The sequence below is a fragment of the Alosa pseudoharengus genome, unplaced genomic scaffold (assembly GCF_046254945.1).
Source record: "Alosa pseudoharengus isolate Yale_2024_CS ecotype anadromous, Long Island Sound unplaced genomic scaffold, YU_APseudo_1.1 YU_APseudo_1.1_scf_19, whole genome shotgun sequence".
NCBI lineage: Eukaryota > Metazoa > Chordata > Actinopteri > Clupeiformes > Clupeidae > Alosa > Alosa pseudoharengus.
Window position 1 is genome coordinate 12,667,427 of NW_027468657.1, and position 18,414 is coordinate 12,685,840.

Genomic DNA, 18,414 nt, shown 5'->3' on the forward strand with positions numbered 1-18,414 from the left:
CACATCACCCCTGCACCTCCTTAAGGATGGAAGTGTGTGTGTGTGTGTGTGTGTGTGTGTGTGTGTGTGTGTGTGTGTGTGTGTGTGTGTGTGTGTGTGTGTGTGTGTGTGTGTGTGTAAGAGAGAGAGAGTGTGTGTGCGTGTGTGCATGTGTGTGTGTGTGTGTGTGAGAGAGAGAGAAAGAGTGTGTGAGTTTGTCAGAGATCACAGGTTTGAAGCCACAGTACACCCACTGACAGATCACCCGGAGCTATTTGAGCTTATGATTGTGCTCAGACTTTGAGTGTGTTCTTTTCTCTTTCTCTTTCTTTCTCTTTATCTCTCTCTCTTTACTCTCAGATATCTTTCTCTCCTCATTTCTCTCTATATATATATTTCTGTCTCTCTCTTGTGACACCTTTCTCTCTCTCTCTCTCTCTCTCTCTCTCTCTCTCTCTCTCTCTCTCTCTCTCTCTCTCTCTCTCGCTCTCTCCCTCTCTCTCGCTCTCTCCCTCTCTCTCTCTGTCTTTCAGGCTCTATTTCTCTCTTGTGTCCAAGAAACTTTATGTGAGAATAACTTCTTTAATAAAGTAATTCAATAAAATAATTTTAATTTAATAAAGAAATGTTAACCCCCTCTCCTTCCCTCTCTCTATCTCTAACTCTCCCTCTTTCTCTCTCTCCCTCCCTCTCTCCCACCCTCTCTCTCTCCCTCCCTCCCTCCCTCTCTCCCTCTCTCTCTCTCTCCCTCCCTCTCTCCCACCCTCTCTCTCTCCCTCCCACCCCCTCTCTCTCTCTCCCCCTCTCCCTCTCTCTCTCCCTCCCTCCCTCTCTCTCTCCCTCTCTCTCCCTCTCTCCCTCCCTCTCTCTGTGTAGTGTCGGTGGGGTATGAGTATGAGACGTGCCCTAGTCTGATTCTGTGGGAGAAGAGGACCGCTGTGCTGCAGGGCTACGAGCTGGAGCCATCCGGTCTGGGCGGCTGGTCCCTGGACAAACACCACACACTCAATCTGCGCAGTGGTATGAACAGACACACACACACACACACACACACACACACACACACACACACACACACACACACACACACACACACACACACACACACACACACACACACACACGAGTACACACAAATAACCAAACTGAAATTTAAGTTAAATGCATATATGCCTTATATATCGACTTTATGCAAAATCATGCAACGTATTGATTTCTGAATGTTGACTCAAGGGTGTTGCTCTTTATTGATTGACTTGTCTATTGACAAATTCAATAACTTCAGCCACAAAGATGGAGGGGTGTGTGTGTGTTTGTGTGTGTGTGTGTGTGTGTGTGTGTGTGTGTGTGTGTGTGTGTGTGTGTGTGTGTGTGTGTGTGTGTATGTGTGTGTGTTATGTGTGTTTTGGGAGCAGGCAGGTTAAGAGCAACATATATTTACGTCAGGTGCCCTGGCTTAAGGGGCACGATCACCTGAGTCGACCCCAGGAGACGAGAAGAGGCATCCTTTTGTCTGAGAGCCTCTAAGACAGCAATAGCAGAGTAATAGCCCCACAATGAGTCTGCCACACCGCAAACAAAAGTGCCTCATCAATGAAACTCATAAAGGGCTCAGGCAGAGAATTGCTTTTTCATATAATAGCTCACTCATGCTTTCCTTCTCTCTCTCTCTCCCTCTTTCTCTCTCTCTCTCTCTCCCTCTCTCTCTCTCTCTCTCTCTCTCTATTCTCTATTGTCCTTCAATTGTCCCTTCACTTTCTTTTCTGTGCGCATGCCTGTCTATTTCTTTCTTTCTGTCTTCTTCTTCTTCGTCGTCTCCTCCTCCTCCTCCTCCTCCTCCTCCTCCTTCTTCTCCTCCTTCTTCTTCTTCTCCCTCCTCCTCTTCCCTCCCTCCCTCTCTCTGTCGTCCGCTGTAATGCAGGCATCCTGCACAAGGGCAGCGGTGAGAACGTCTTCATCTCCCAGCAGCCCCCTGTCATCACGAGCATCATGGGTAATGGCCGGCGCCGCAGCATCTCCTGCCCCAGCTGCAACGGCCTGGCCGACGGCAACAAGCTCCTGGCGCCGGTGGCACTGGCGGCAGGCATCGACGGCAGCCTCTACGTGGGCGACCTCAACTTCGTACGCCGCGTCTACCCCTCCATGAACACCACCCGCATCCTGGAACTGAGGTACATAATGCCCCTTATGGAAAATACCCCCTCTCTGTCCCAGTAATACCCCACTATAAGTAATACTGTTATTACGCACTGCCTAGATTGTATTCTACACATGCGTGGTATTATTTATCTTGTGAGACAGATGAAGATAAGATATCGGCTCTTATGTAATATGGTAGAGTGACCACCACGGCTGGGTTTTATGAGGCGTTGTGATATCATACAGCGCAGTGCGGTGTGATAACTACATGAGATGATGAGATACGATATCATCTGATACAGTTTGGATTCATCATCAGTGGCTTGTATCTGTGAGATTAACGCCACAATTAAAATAAGAAAACATGATTTAAGAGCAATATCCTGTGGAGAGCATTCTTAAGATGATTATCAGGCCTTAAATGTAGAGAGTGCAGACTTAGCACATGGGAGGAGACAGTGGATTTGTTTAAGGTGATGGAGGGGAGGTGTGGCACAGAACACATGCAGACAGACAGGATTAGAAGGCAAATCCACACACACACACACACACACACACACACACACACACACACACACATACACACACACACACACACACACACATACACACACACACACACACACACACACACACAGAGCTCTACCCAGGCTGACGGCATATTTGCCGTAGAGTCACTGACTCGAGAATGATAAATGGTTTGGTTACATGCATTTGTGATTAATCCGGCTTTTTCTCTCTCCCTGCTCGCAACCAACCGTGAAGGAACAAAGATTTTCGACACAGGTGAGCTCAGCCACACTCTCGCCTCACGCCCGATTCCTCACATCTGTAATGCCTCTGTTGATGTTTGAAAACAAATGCATTGCACCGTAACATTTTTCACACTGTGACAGAAATATTTTACTGTATTGTGTGTGAGCATTATTCTATGCTGTGCTATTATGTGTGTTGATGGCTGTATTGTACTATAATATATATGTTAGTTTCTTGTAAACTGGATTTGGTTATTCGACCACTTTTACCTGACCTACAGTATTGTATATTAAGTCTATAGTTTAGATGTCAATTTTGTATTTTGGAAAATGTGTGCTGTAAATTGTTAAGTACAGTGAAGTGGGATGAATTGTGGCATTAAAACCTCATGCTCTCTCCCTCTCTCTCTCCCTCTCTCTCTCCCTCTCTCTCTCTCTCTCTCTCTCTCTCTCTCTCTCTCTCTCTCTCTCTCTCAGTAACAACCCGACCCATAAGTACTTCCTGGCTGTGGACCCAGTGTCTGGGGCGCTCTTCATCTCCGACACCAACTCGCGGCGGATCTACCGGGTGCGCTCGCTGACCGGTGGTCGGCTGCTGGCGGAGAATGCGGAGGTGGTGGCGGGCACCGGGGAGCAGTGCCTGCCCTTCGACGAGCGCTGTGGGGATGGCGGCAAAGCCGTGGAGGCCACTCTCATGAGCCCCAAAGGTGAGATGGAGAGACTGACGGAGAGAGAGAGAGAGAGAGAGAGAGAGAGAGAGAGAGAGAGAGTGGCAAAGCCGTGGAGGCCTCTCTCATGAGCCCCAAAGGTGAGATGGAGAGACTGACGGAGAGAGAGAGTGAGTGGGAGAGAGAGATTTTAGAAACCCTTTATTAATCCATAATATGGCTCAAGGATACCTTCAAACAGAGAGAGTAGATGATGGTCATCTTGGCCTGATGAGGGATTTCATCTCCATTAATCTGCAGTTTAGGGGCATCTCACCACTGCTGCATACACTACTCTTCCTTGGCCTGAGCCTGAGGTTGGGTAAGCCTGAGCGTGAGGTTGGGTAAGCCTAAGCGTGAGGTTGGGTAAGCCTGAGCGTGGGGTTGGGTAAGCCTGAGCGTGAGGTTGGGTAAGCCTGAGCGTGAGGTTGGGTAAGCCTGAGCCTGAGGTTGGGTAAGCCTAAGCGTGCCGTAGTGGATGCTGTTACGCTGCGCAAATGAAGTGGAACTGAATTGAGTTGCGCTGAACGGGAGGCGATAGGTGGCAAAGGGGACTGTGGAGGAACAGAGGGAGTGTAGGATTGCGGACTGATAGAGAGAGGGAGGCAGAGAAGATGTTAAGGGAAAATATACGTAATTGAAATGAAAGAGGAGGAGAGAGACTGAGAGAGGAGGAGAGAGAGAGCACAGCAGGCCAGGTAGATGGAGCCAGAAGACAACGGCAAATAAAACAGTATAGAGAAGGCAAATAAAATAGTATAGAGAAGGCAAATAAAACAGTATAGAGAAGGCAAATAAAACAGTATAGAGAAGGCAAATAAAACAGTATAGAGAAGGCAAATAAAATAGTATAGAGAAGTACCGAAAAAGTTAGAGGTGCAGAGAGCATGGTAGAACAGTTTTGAGTAGAGGAGAGACATGAAACGCAGATTTGTGAAGGGCTAGTGAGAGATAGTCATATATATATATATATATATATATATATATATATATAGAGAGAGAGAGAGAGAGAGAGAGAGAGAGAGAGAGAGAGAGAGAGAGAGAGAGAGGTGCAAGAACAGAGTGGAGAGTGACTCCAGCGCAGCGTGTAGGTGGCTTTCTATTTCAGGGGATGAGATTGCAGTCACACTGAGCTCCTTCACAGATCCACTAAGTGACAACAAACCTCCAGAGGAACGAGAAGTCCATCATAGCAGCCACTGCTGATTAGTGCAGTCTTCCATACAGTAGGAGCACTAACTTTACACACACACACACACACACACACACACACACACACACACACACACACACACACACACACACATAGTATGTTCATACGCACATGGCAACAGGCACACGTGTGACATGCCGCATTAAAAGATCAGGCAACAAAAGAAATCGCTTGAAGACAATTAATCAAAGAATATCAAAGCATAGGTGCTATCTTTAAGCCACTTAGCTGAACCAGCCAGCTGTATAATAGTCATCCCTTTGGCAACTTTGACACTGGAACTTGAGGTTTTTAGACATATACTCACACAGAGAGAGACACACGCGCACACACACGCACAGACACGCACAGACACGCATACACACACACATGCGCGCACAGTCAGCCTCAGGTGCTACTTCTTTCAATCACGTTCACTACCACCCCCACCCCCACCCCCCCACCCCCATCACACCCAACATGGATAAAGAGTGTCTGCGAGCGCAGTCCTCCGTGAGCGAGGGAACATCCTAACCCAGAGCTTTTAATTAATTTTCCAGTTTGCTGCTGGGAATTGGAGTCTCTTGTGCGCCTTTCCCTCCTTCTGTGAGTAAATGCAGTAAGTAAGACAGCTACAACCCTCTGAAGGTACGGCTAGGTGGAGGCGTGGGGGGGGGGGGGTGATTAGAGCGGGGAATTAGAACACTGGTGTATGTTAGTTTAGGGACCCGGGGGCAAAATGTCTCAATAGTATGTCTAAGCGCACAAAATAAGGAGGGGATCATGGATTTCACGCAGTGAGAAAAAAGGAACCTTTATCTGTGTCATTGTGTTCTCAGTGCTCAAAAGACCCATCAGCTGTTGCTGCTGCTGCTCTTCAAATGATGCAGATGTGGAGCTGGAAGGGGAAAAGGGTTTAAGTTGGAGGGGAAGGATCAATATGTCGACCTCCAGTGTGTGTTTCTGCCAACTGGAGGGTTTTTTCCCTCTCACACTGGCAAAGAGAAAAGTGGAGAGAAAAAAAACAGTGTGTTCTTGATCTGACACAAAACTGTCAAGGATGTCATGCTGTCACATTTTTCCATCTTGGGTAGAGAATTGAGAAGCGAGACATAGAGAGCTAGAGAGATAGAGAGCTAGAGAGATAGAGAGCTAGAGACAGGGAGAGAGAAAGAAATAGAGAGCTTGGGGGTGTTAGACAACATGGAGCTGAAGAGCTTTTGGACTCGGGCACCACTGAGACAGCTCCAGCTAAGCTGCCATCACCAACCTTTTGCCATTCTTCCTCCTGTCTTTCTTTCTTTCTATCTCTTTCCCTCTCTCATTCCATCTTTGTCCCTGGGTCTGTGTCTCTCATCTCTTCCTGCCCTTGTTTGTCACTCTGGTCCTTCTTTCTCTTCGTCTGTTGGATCCTCTGCATGTTCCCTTAATCCCTTTTATCCTCTTTCCCTTTTTTCTCTTCCCCCTCTCTCTGTCTCTCACATCGCTCTCTCTTTACTCCTTCCAACCCTCTTGTACACAGTTGCCCTCTTCATCTCTCTCTCCGTTTTAATCTTTCTCTCTCCCTCTCTTCATCTCTCCTGTCCTTCTGTCCCTTTCTCCTCACTCTCTGTTTTTATGATTCTCTCTCTCCTCAGTTTCCTCTCTCTTTCTCTCTCTATTTCCTTTTCACTTTTCCTGTCTTTCATCTCTCTATCTCTCCATCTCTCTCTCTCTCTCTGTGAGCTGGCTCTGTCTTCAAAGTCTGCCCGCCCCCTCTCCTCAATGGCCGCCCACACCCGTCTGGCTGTGTGTGTGTGTGTGTGTGTGTGTGTGTGTGTGTGTGTGTGGTACACAAGCGCCCCAGCCCTGCTATTTTGAGCGCCCCGCCGAAATAACCGATTCCGCCATTTAGAACGAGACGAATGACACAGAGTTAACTCTGGAGGGCAGACAACAGGGAGGGGGGGGGGGGGGGTTAGACTAATGAGAAAAAAAGAGATGAATGAAAAAGATAAAAGGAGAGATAAAGGAAGATGGTGGGGTAGAGAGAGATAGAGAGGGAAGAAGAGCGAGAGAGAGAGAAAGAGAGAGAGAGAGAGAAATGAGGACACAAGTGGAGTTCAAGAGTTGGATTATGCTTCAGCAGCAGTGTTGCGGCGGCGGGGGAATAATGAGGCAGGGCTGTGGGTGGCAGCGCGCTCGGCGGGCACGGAGGCCATCCTCTGGCACAGCTGGTTATTAGCGCCATATCAAAGAGTTTATTTGTCAACGTCTCGTCTCTCCCGACGCCGTTGTCTGCCGAGACGCCGAGATGAAACGGGCAGTGTGTGTTCTGATTGACACCTCACCTTCACTCTTGTCTTTTCTTCTCTCTCTCACAAACACACACACACACACACACACACACACACACACACACACACACACACACACACACACACACACACACACACACACACACACACTCTCATATCCCATCAGGTATTGCAGTGGATAAGAATGGACTCATGTACTTCGTGGATGCCACCATGATCCGGAAGGTCGACCAGAACGGAATCATCTCCACCCTGCTGGGGGCCAACGACCTGACCGCCGTGCGGCCCCTCAGCTGCGACTCCAGCATGGACGTCAGCCAGGTGAGCACGTAATGCATTCTGGGACAGCAAACACCACTCCCCCTCCCTCTGGGGAGTACTTTGACATGGGGTGACATTGTCATTGTGTAGCACTGAGGGTTTGGTGGTGTGGTGTGTGTGTTTTTAGAAGAGCCGTCTGCACACACACTCAACTGTCCACAACAGCCTCCGATCTCTGACACCGTTAGCACAGAGAGCCACTTCACTTTGTTTGTTTCCGAACACTCAGCGGGAATAAATATGGTCTCACTTCACACAGAATCAACCACTTACAATAAAGAAGCTAATTAGTGTTATATATTAGCTGCTCATTTGACGTGACAAGATAATATTTGAAATATATCGTAAACGTGCTAATTACCAACCATTTCGTTCAAAAATTCTAAAACAACAATGTTTTTTTGTTTTTTTTTATACTTTATTGCAATTATTTATCTACATCCATGTAAGGTACCCACTTCACTTATTTCACATGTTACATTGCAATTTTAGTTTTTTGTTATTTTATACATATAAAAAAGAAATAAGAAAAGACATGACAAAAAAAAACAATGTTTTTTAATACTTCAAAATAACATTTGATAAATTAACCTTACATTTTTCAGTAGATAGATAGATAGATAGATAGATAGATAGATAGATAGATAGATAGATAGATAGATACTTTATTGGTCCCCAGGGGAAATTCAAGGTCTCAGTAGCATACAGACATCACACACACATGTACTAACAGCAGAAAAAAGTAATTAAAAGTATATAATATAAAAAACACAACTAAGCACTAAGGACAGTAGAAGATAAAGAATATACTAAATATACTAAAATACAAATTATACTAAATAACACTTAATCTACATTTAATCTACTTAATCTACATCAATTCTAAAAACAGTATCCACATAGTGGGTGATTAATCAAGAGGCGCTTGCAATGGCTGAGGCAGGGACTGAGCCTGTGATTCTCTGTGCATAGTAAGGTAAGGTAAGGTGCTCTGTGTGAGTGAGTGTCATGGTGATGGTGCAAATGAGTAAGTCCAACAGTGCAACAGTGCAAGAATAATGTCTAGAGACCAGCATAAAAATAAATATGGAGTCGAGTCCATATCAGCGAGTAGGCAAGGTAATATAAAAAAACTATAGAAAAAACTATATATATATATATATATATATATATATATAGACTATATAACTATATTAAGAAAAGGTTTAAGTGTGGCCACAGTTCGGCTGTGGCATGGAGGGAGGGGTTATGCATTTGTGCTAATATAGCACGCAAACAGTGAGGCAGTAAGACAGTGGTAAAAAGTGGCTAGTGGACAGACAGTATCCAAACATGGAGGGGGTGAAGAGGCAGACAGACTATGCAGAGAAGTCTATCTCTCCTCTTCCCTTAAGTGAAGCATTGAACAGTTCAATGGCCCTGGGGACAAATGACTTCCTCAGTCTGTCTGTTGTGCAAGGCAGTGAGCGAAGTCTCCAGCTGATCAGGCTCTTCTGCTTTACAATAGTGCTGTGGAGTGGATGACACTCATTGTCCAAGATGTTGATCAGTTTGTTTATTAGCCATAGGTGTGTAGATTTGAACAAAATCTAGTTTGGTTCTTACCGGGGCTTTTACTGCCTGAAATATCCGATTTTGTTTACCACGGTCAGAGTTTAGTGCTACTGTAGGCTGGTGGGTGCCTATTCCCAACCTTTCTCACATCACATCAACGGTGAAGGTAGATGTGAGAAACAGCATGATTGAAATCATGTCTAAAAAAAATTAAATATCTAATACCCCTATTACAAATAAAAATCTAAGTCTAATAAATAACACGTTTAATTGCGTTTAGCCTCCACTACATCCCTGGTACCACTGAAAACTTTTAACTTAAACCTCCAGGGGTGGTTTAAATTAAACTGCTAGTCCAGCTTTATCCTGGGTTTAAAATTACTGGTGCAACAGGCATTTAATCTAGGTTTACAGTAAGTGGAAAATTAATCTGGGATTAACTGGGGTTTAAATTTAACCAGAGTTTAATTTAAACTCAATTTAAACTAGGTTTAAGGTTGGTGCAACATAATTAATCATTAACCCATGATTTAATCCAGTTTAAAAGTTAAACCATGTTGGTGCAACCCGCCCTGAATTTCTGACGTGCTCACTGTGTCACTGTGGCTGTGTCACCTGAATTTCTGACGTCACTGTGGCTTTCGCAGGTGCGGCTAGAGTGGCCTACAGACTTGGCGGTGAACCCCATGGACAACTCTCTGTACGTCCTGGAGAACAACGTCATCCTGCGCATCACGGAGAACCACCAGGTGAGCATCATCGCCGGGCGGCCCATGCACTGCCAGGTGCCGGGCATCGACTACTCGCTCAGCAAGCTGGCCATCCACGCCGCGCTGGAGAGCGCCATGGCCATCGCCATCTCGCACGACGGCACGCTCTACGTGGCCGAGACGGACGAGAAGCGGCTGAACCGCGTGCGGCAGGTGTCCACGGGCGGCGAGATCTCGCTGCTGGCCGGCGCCGCGTCCGAGTGCGACTGCAAGGACGACGTCAACTGCAACTGCTTCGCCGGCGACGAGGGCTACGCGCCCGACGCCAGCCTCAACTCGCCGGCCTCGCTGGCCGTCTCGCCCGACGGCACGCTCTTCGTGGCCGACCTCTACAACATCCGCATCCGCGCCGTGCGGCCCAACCGGCCCACGCCCACGCCGACCGGACGCTTCGAGGTGGCCTCGCCAAAAGAGCAGGAGCTCTACGTCTTCGACGACGAGGGCCTCCACGTGCAGACCATCTCCCTAGTGACCGGCGAGCCGCTGTACAACTTCACCTACGCCGCCGACGGACTCCTCGCCGCCATCGCCGACAGCTCCAACAACACGCTGCGCGTGCGCCGCGACGGAGGTGGCGGCGGATCGGCCGGCCTGCTGAGGCTGGTGCTCATGCCCGAGAACCAGGTGGTGACGCTGGGACTGGACCCGGCCGGCAGCCTGCGCTCCGTGTCGGCGCTCAACCGTGAGATCGTGCAGCTGGGCTACAGCGGCAGCACGGGCCTGCTGGCCATCAAGGCCGACGAGACAGGATGGACCACCTTCTATGAGTGAGTGGCCGTCTCTGTAAATATGTGTGTGTGTGTGTGTTTGTGTGGGCATGGCCACACTGGGTGTGCTTAGACTAACCCGCTTGTGTATCTCTCTTTATATGTGTGTGGATTTTCATTTACATGAAAGTTGTGTGTGTGTGTGTGTGTGTACCTGTCTGTATGTAATATTTGCAAAGTAGGCAGCACCTGTACACGTACACGAAAGTGTACACACAGATCATGCACATGAGTATGAGGATTGAATCTGGCCCTAAAACCTGCTGAACTCCGGTACGATTGGAGACAAATCCATCAAGTGCTATCTGCCGAGGCTCGTCTTTCAGCCACCACCCACAGCCACCGCTCTGCAGGCAGGAACAGAAGCAAACCTGCCTGCTATTCTGAGCGCCCAACCCAACCCTCCCTCCCTCCCTCGCGCTAACACAGTGCGTGCGCAGAGTGCACACTGCCAAAACGAGAAGGACACGAGTGACACCACAGACAGGTAGACAGAGACAGAGAAACGACAAAGGTGAGGAAAAGGTAAAGTGAAAAAATTATATCAGAGACGGATGAAAAATGTGAGAGAGAGAGAGAGAGAACCCAGGACAAGCAAAAGCATTCAGGAGGGCATGTAAAATTTAATCTATATTGCTTTGATCATTTTTATATATTTAATGGTGCCTGTTTTGACTTATCAAAACCTCTGTATGCTGCCAGAGGAATCTAAATCAGGCTTTTTTGAAGTTTGTTTCTCCGACAACTGGCCCGATGAAATGGAAGGATCTGTGTAGCACTGCTGCCCTCTAGTGTCCGTCTGTGTAACTGCGCATTCCCCCATCGCGCTTCCTCAACCGTTACCAGGTGCCAGTGTGCAGAACGCCGCAGAAAGGGCTATTCCCAGCACTCAGCTGTCCTTGGAGAGAGATCTTTCAGTTGGTGACAGATCAATGACAGTGTCTCCACACCATACCATCACTCCCTAGAGAGAGAGAGAGATGGAGAGAGGGCGGGAGAGAGATGGAGAGAGGGAGGGAGAGGGAGAGAGAGAAAGAGAGGCCTTCAGAGAGTGAGTTTCCCTGTCGCGCCAGTATGGAGACATACTCCCTGGGAGACGTCTATCTGTCATGTGATCCCAGCAGTGCTGGCTGGCTCGCTCCAATCCTGAATCAAACTGTGTCGCCAATATGCTCAGCTTATCTTGTGTGTGTGTGTGTGTGTGTGTGTGTACTACATTTCTGTACCACTTGCCCGCCGCTAGCAGCTCACAGGAACATAATTAGGCAAGGAAGGGGGTGATCACATTTGTAAAAATATCTTCTGAACTAAAGTTTTTCAGATTATTTTTTTTTTTCCACAAATTAGAATGCAGTGATGTCAGACTACGTCTCTATGTTAGTTCAGAGTTCCAGATCCAAGCCTTTAATAGGCCACAGAAATGTTTTACAGTTCAGTCAACACAAGCCTGATACCAGCTGTGCTGTTGAACACATCCTGACCTGGCTCAGTTCTGGCTCTCATCTGGTCTAGCTCTGGCCCAGATCTCTCTGATTTGAAAACCTGACCTGCGCCATAGGTCAAAGGTCAAATTGCTTGTTTGAAGATTTCTGTAGATCTCTGGCAGCTGATCCCAAGTTGACTCAAACGGATCATGCAAATACCAGCTCCACAACAGTAGAGGTGACCCCTCTCCGCTCTTCTGTGCCTGTTCCAGGTACGACAGCGAGGGCCGCCTGACCAACGTCACCTACCCGACGGGGATGGTCACGAGCCTGCACCGCGAGATCGAGCGCTCCATCAACATCGACATCGAGAGCTCCAACCGCGATGACGACGTCACCGTCATCACCAACCTTTCCTCGGTGGAGGCATCCTACACTGTCGTACAAGGTCAGGCAAGGTCATCAGCGGCCTGCTCTTCCCTTACCAGTTCTGAGAAAGGAAAGTGTTCAATTGCTGTCCAGTGCAATACATCTCACATGTGCACAGCTAGGCATCTCTCAGCAGATTTGAATAGACCCTTTCAACAATAAAAACAAAAACAATGCTTGAACGTTTGGTTCCCAATCTACATCCTCTGCATTAAGATAACATGTGGAATGTTAAAACGGAAGCCTTGTGGGGCCAACTATGATGCTGATAATGGAACTCTCTTGAAAGGGTCTATAAATAATGGAAGATGGGTAGACACATACACATACATAATATACCACCTCAAGAGCAAGAGAAGAAATCCTGCATAAATCTCTCAAGGTATAAATATATGTTATTGTTTATTTGTCTTTATTCATTAGTCATTAATCATTGATCTTTAAATACTAGTTGTGCTGTGCAATAAAGAAGGCATTAATAAAAAAAATAAAAGGCAAAAAATAAAATAAGGCAAAAATAAAATAAAAGGCAAAAAATAAAAGAAGGCATTTCACATTAAAAGGCTTTAAGTGTACAGCCTTCTTCAAGAAGTCACTTAGACTCAACATCCCACTCCAGTCTGTCTTTCCCCCCCACAATTATCCAGTTTCACAATGATATGTCTGTAACATGGCCTCTACCCAGCCCAGCCACCTAATAAGCATTCTCATTCGTAAAAACTCCTAGATGAGATTATCATTAATTATGTGTAATCCCAAATCATTTCGAAGCCCTTTATGTGTAAGATCCTGTTAAGAGTTCTCATTAGGTTGCAGTGATGAAGGATTTGTGATGGATGCTTAACAGAGCCGTATGTGACATGCCAAGCGGCGCTTTGAAGTGCGAGTTATTTAGAGGATTTTTGCAGACTGTGCGGCAAGTTATTGTGATGAGAGTGGCAGCCGAAGCCTTTCAGGTTCATTCAGGACACACACACACACACACACACACACACACACTCACACAAAGGTTCCGGAACATACTGAGGAAAAGCTGCTGACACTGTATCACTTTCACCTCCCCCCGAGTGTGTGTATGTGTGTGTGTGTGTCTATTTGAGTGTGAGGCCCAAACACATTGTCTGTCTCTTTTCTCCCCATGAGTCCCATTCTCTCTCTGTCTCTCTCTCTCTCTACCCTCCCACCTCTCTCTCTCTCTCTCTCTCTCTCTGTCTCTGTGGGCTGTGATGGATGCCATCAGAGCAAAACTCATTACCTGCTGTTGTGTACACCCTCCTGGCCAGTCTGCCTCCACACACTCCGTTCCTCCGCATAGTTTGCCTGTTTAGCATGAGGTGTGTGTGTGTGTGTGTGTGTTTGGAAGACTGAATATGCCCCCCCCCCCTCCCCTTCGTTTGATGACCCCCCAGTGGTCGACTCGGCTATAGAGGAAATAAATTCAGCCTTCAGTAAAACTACACATCCCAGAGGCTGGAGGGGAGGATGAAGGGAGAAAAGAGAGAAGGAGGAAAAGAAGGGAACCAGGTTTGAGGATTTATGGATGGATGAGCCCAGGGGGCTGTAAAGTGGGAACGCTATTTGGCTAGCGCAAGCTGAGTCATTTAGAAACACCTCGTCCAGGAGCTCAGGAGTGTGTGTGTGTGTGTGTGTGTGTGTGTGTGTGTCTCGGCAGGTAGTTACTTTATAAACAGCTTGGGCTTTCTTTCTTTCTTTCTTTCTTTCTTTCTTTCTTTCTTTCTTTCTTTCTTTCTTTCTTTCTTTCTATCTCTTCCTCTATCTCTCGTTATGCCTCTCCCTCTCTCTGTTAAACACATAGCACCCCTGTCTCCTTTTATTGAGTCTTTGCAACACACAGCACCATCTCTCTCTCTCTCTCCCTCTCTCTCTCTCTCCCTCCCTCCCCATCTCTCCGCACTGTTGTTCATGCACTCTCTCTCTCATATTATGATCCACATGAAGGGTAGAAGATGAACCTCCCGACACCATCCTAATGAATATGATATCTAAAAGCACTACATCCATTTCCAAGTCGGGAGCTCAGTGAGGTGCCGCAGGGCTTTCTCTACGTGGTGTATCATCACTGCTCTGTTCAAGCTGCCACCCAGACAGACTGCGTTATCTGATAACCATTTTTTAAAACAATGAACATGAACAACCAGAGACCTTCTGAAGACCACGGAGTGTTGAAGCCTGATGCATATCTATTGTGTGCACACACAGGGATCGCTCTCCGAGCACAAAGACTGAGACTGTGTCTTGATGTAAAGGTTAAACTGATTAGAGTGGTATCACGCAATGTAAGCAGAGGTTTCAACTTTGTTGACTTCATTTGAATTTAAAAGCTTTTATCTCTGTGGTCCCATCCCTTCTTTTCTTCCATGTTTCCCCCCCCGCTACCCACAATTCCTCTCTGCAGACCAAGTGAGGAACACCTACCAGCTGTGTAACAATGGCACCATGAGGGTGATGTATGCCAACGGGATGGGCATCAGTTACCACACGGAGCCACACATCCTGGCGGGGTCGGTTAGCCCCACCATCGGGCGGCGGAACATCACGCTGCCCACGGACAACGGCCTCAACTCCATCGAGTGGCGCCTACGCAAAGAGCTGACCAAGGGCAAAGTGACCGTGTTCGGCAGGAAACTGAGGGTGAGCCCATATAAAGACTGAGATTAAGATTCGGAACAATTAGGATTAGGAACAGATATAAACATTGAGATTAGGAACAGTGCCTAAATAATTAAAATTTTCTCTTGCTCTGTGCTTTGTATATCTTTACATTTGTTTTGATACTTAGAATACATTTTATATTATATTTGTGTGAAACAGAGGTAAACAAAACATTTACATGTGGGTAATTGAAATCCATGTCATTTTTCTTAAATGCAGAATTGTTTTCTGGTCAAAGCATATTACATCAAATAGAGCAGGAAGTCAAACACCTGAATTACTGACCCAGGCTTTGAAAATCATTCCAGTTCAACTGGTCTATGTCTACGGCACGCCTCGTTCACTCATATCAAGAGGCCATCACATTCAACACATTGCCTCTATATCTCCATTACAATCTCAGCTGACCTTTAACACTCTTCTCTCTCTCTCTCCTCTCCCCCTTTCTTTCTGTCACTATTTTTTCTTTCTCTCTCATTCCCTCCATCTCTCTCTCCATCTCCCCTTTTCTCTCCATCTCTCTATCTGTCTCTCTCATAGGCACATGGCCGCAATCTGCTCTCCATTGACTTTGACCGTAACACGCGCACGGAGAAGGTCTACGACGACCACCGCAAGTTCACGCTTCGCATCACCTACGACGCCCAGGGCCGGCCGGCCATCTGGCAGCCCAGCAGCAACCTGGCCGTGGTCAACGTCTCGTACTCCACCACTGGCCAGCTGGTGGGGCTGCAGCGGGGCAGCATGAGCGAGCGCACCGAGTTCGACCCCCAGGGGCGGATCCTCTCCCGCTCCTTTGTGGACGGGAAGGTGTGGAGCTACAGCTACCTGGACAAGGTGAGGAGGACCAGGAGGGCCTCAGTGGGCATGGAGGGGTTCTTATGGCAGTGTTCTTAAAGGGGTAGTCCCTGACTCTAATCAAGTACACTTTTTTGTCAAATTTAGCAAATTACTCCTCTATCTGTCTCTAGCAGTGTGTACACAAAATTGTATTGGTTGTTTTCTATTTACAGTGGCAGGACTGAATACAAACAAAATGGCTTAGAATGAACCGTAAACAATTCCAGCCAATCAACACAGTGGGTCAGTAGCATTGGAAGGAGAGCTGTAATTTGATTGGCCGTTGAGCTCGAGTCAAATACCAGCACCCTCTCACCAGAAGGGACCCTACCTTTGGATAATGGCACAGGATGGAGCTGTGTTAGTAAAACAGGAGTGCTGGGGGGCTAGTCCATCTGGGTGGGGGAGGGGGTTACTCTGCTTTGGATTATGAATGCGCCGCTCCACCAGGGTGGTAATTAAAAAACGGGAACAGCGCAGGCTATTTGCTGACTGCCGTGACAAACAATTAGGAGATAAACATCGTTCGTCAAGAGCAGTTTCAGCCTAGCAGCCTGTCATAATAAATCAGAACTAATTGTGGTGGGGGAAGATATTCAGCTTACGCTGAGTAATAGCACAAATATTACTACAGATGCGTTATTCAGTCCAGACAAAAACAAACCTCCACGTCTGAGGCCTGGGGGAATATTATAGTAATTAATGTCAGTACTGATTGTCCAAATTATGTTTGGGCTGGGGAAAAAAAATACAGTTTAACCTTAGCTTGAGCTGCTGATGATGTTGATGATGTTGATGATGATGATGACTCACAGTAATGCTGATGCTGTGTCGTCCCATTTGTCTTGTGCAGTCCATGGTGCTGCTGCTTCAGAGCCAGAGGCAGTATATCTTCGAGTTTGACGCGACGGGTCGGGTGACCGCAGTGACCATGCCCAGCGTGGCCCGCCACACCATGTTCACCCACGTCTCTATAGGATACATCCGCAACACCTACAACCCGCCGGAGAGCAACGCCTCGGTCATCCATGACTTCAGCGAGGACGGCTGCCCCCAGGCTGTCCACTTCCTGGGCACGGGGCGGCGCGTGCTGTACAGGTACGGCAAGCTGGCCAAGCTGTCGGAGGTGCTCTACGACAGCACGGCGGTCACCTTCGGCTACGACGAGACGACCGGCGTGCTCAAGATGGTCAACCTGCAGAGCGGCGGCTTCTCCTGCACGATCCGCTACCGGAAGGTGGGCCCACTGGTGGACAAGCAAATCTACCGCTTCTCCGAGGAGGGCATGGTGAACGCGCGCTTCGACTACACTTACCACGACAACAGCTTCCGCATCGCCAGCATGAAACCGGTCATCAGCGAGACGCCGCTGCCCGTTGACCTCTACCGCTACGACGAGATCTCCGGCAAGATCGAGCACTTCGGCAAGTTCGGCGTCATCTACTACGACATCAACCAGATCATCACCACGGCGGTGATGACGCTGAGCAAGCACTTTGACACGCACGGGCGCATCAAGGAGGTGCAGTACGAGATCTTCCGCTCGCTCATGTACTGGATGACGGTCCAGTACGACAGCATGGGCCGCGTGGTCAAGCGCGAGCTGAAGATCGGCCCGTACGCCAACACCACGCAGTACCGCTACGAGTACGACGGCGACGGGCAGCTCAGCGGCGTCAAGGTCAACGACTGGTCCACCTGGCGCTACAGCTACGACCTGAACGGCAACCTGCACCTGCTCAACCCCGGCAACAGCGCCCGGCTCACGCCGCTCCGCTACGACCTGCGTGACCGCATCACGCGCCTCGGCGATGTCCAGTACCGACTGGACGAGGACGGCTTCCTCAGCCAGCGCGGCTTGGACGTCTTCGAGTACAACTCCAAGGGCCAGCTGGCGCGCGCCTACAGCCGAGGGGCCGGCAGCAGTGTCAGCGGGAGCGGCGGCGGCGGCTGGAGCGTCCAGTACCGCTACGACGGACTGGGCCGACGCGTCTCCTCCAAGAACAGCCTGGGCCAGCACCTGCAGTTCTTCTACGCCGACCTGACCCACCCGGCGCGCGTCACGCACGTCTTCAACCACTCCAGCTCGGAGATCTCCTCGCTCTACTACGACCTGCAGGGCCACCTGTTCGCCATGGAGGTCAGCAGTGGCGAGGAGTACTACATCGCCTCGGACAACACCGGCACGCCGCTGGCCGTCTTCAGCAGCAACGGGCAGATGATCAAGCAGGTCCAGTACACGGCCTACGGGGAGGTCTACCTCGACTCCAACCCAGAGTTCCAGTTGGTGGTCGGCTTCCACGGGGGACTCTACGACCCACTGACCAAGCTGGTGCACTTCACGCAGCGGGACTACGATGTGCTGGCGGCCCGCTGGACCTCGCCGGACTACGGCATCTGGCAGAAGATTGACAAGGAGCTGGCGCCTTTCAACCTCTACATGTTCAAGAACAACAACCCCCTCAGTGACATGTTGGACACTAAGAACTATGTCACGGGTAATCTTACACATGGCCTTTTATTTGGACTATTTCATACCTTACAGACATGATTTAATTAAAATATTA

At 48.4% G+C, this 18,414-nt stretch overlaps 1 protein-coding gene across 1 annotated transcript in view; it reads left to right on the plus strand.

Annotated features, from left to right (window-relative positions):
* Positions 1-18,414, plus strand: part of LOC143132852 (teneurin-2-like) — a 48,652-nt gene that overhangs the window by 27,948 nt on the left and 2,290 nt on the right. Inside the window, exons 7-16 of the mRNA XM_076292677.1 lie at positions 856-999; positions 1,901-2,150; positions 2,884-2,904; positions 3,351-3,580; positions 7,236-7,390; positions 9,592-10,481; positions 12,178-12,353; positions 14,751-14,986; positions 15,548-15,844; positions 16,701-18,345. Coding sequence (XP_076148792.1) covers positions 856-999; positions 1,901-2,150; positions 2,884-2,904; positions 3,351-3,580; positions 7,236-7,390; positions 9,592-10,481; positions 12,178-12,353; positions 14,751-14,986; positions 15,548-15,844; positions 16,701-18,345 — 4,044 coding nt within the window. The remainder of the gene's footprint in view (positions 1-855; positions 1,000-1,900; positions 2,151-2,883; positions 2,905-3,350; positions 3,581-7,235; positions 7,391-9,591; positions 10,482-12,177; positions 12,354-14,750; positions 14,987-15,547; positions 15,845-16,700; positions 18,346-18,414) is intronic.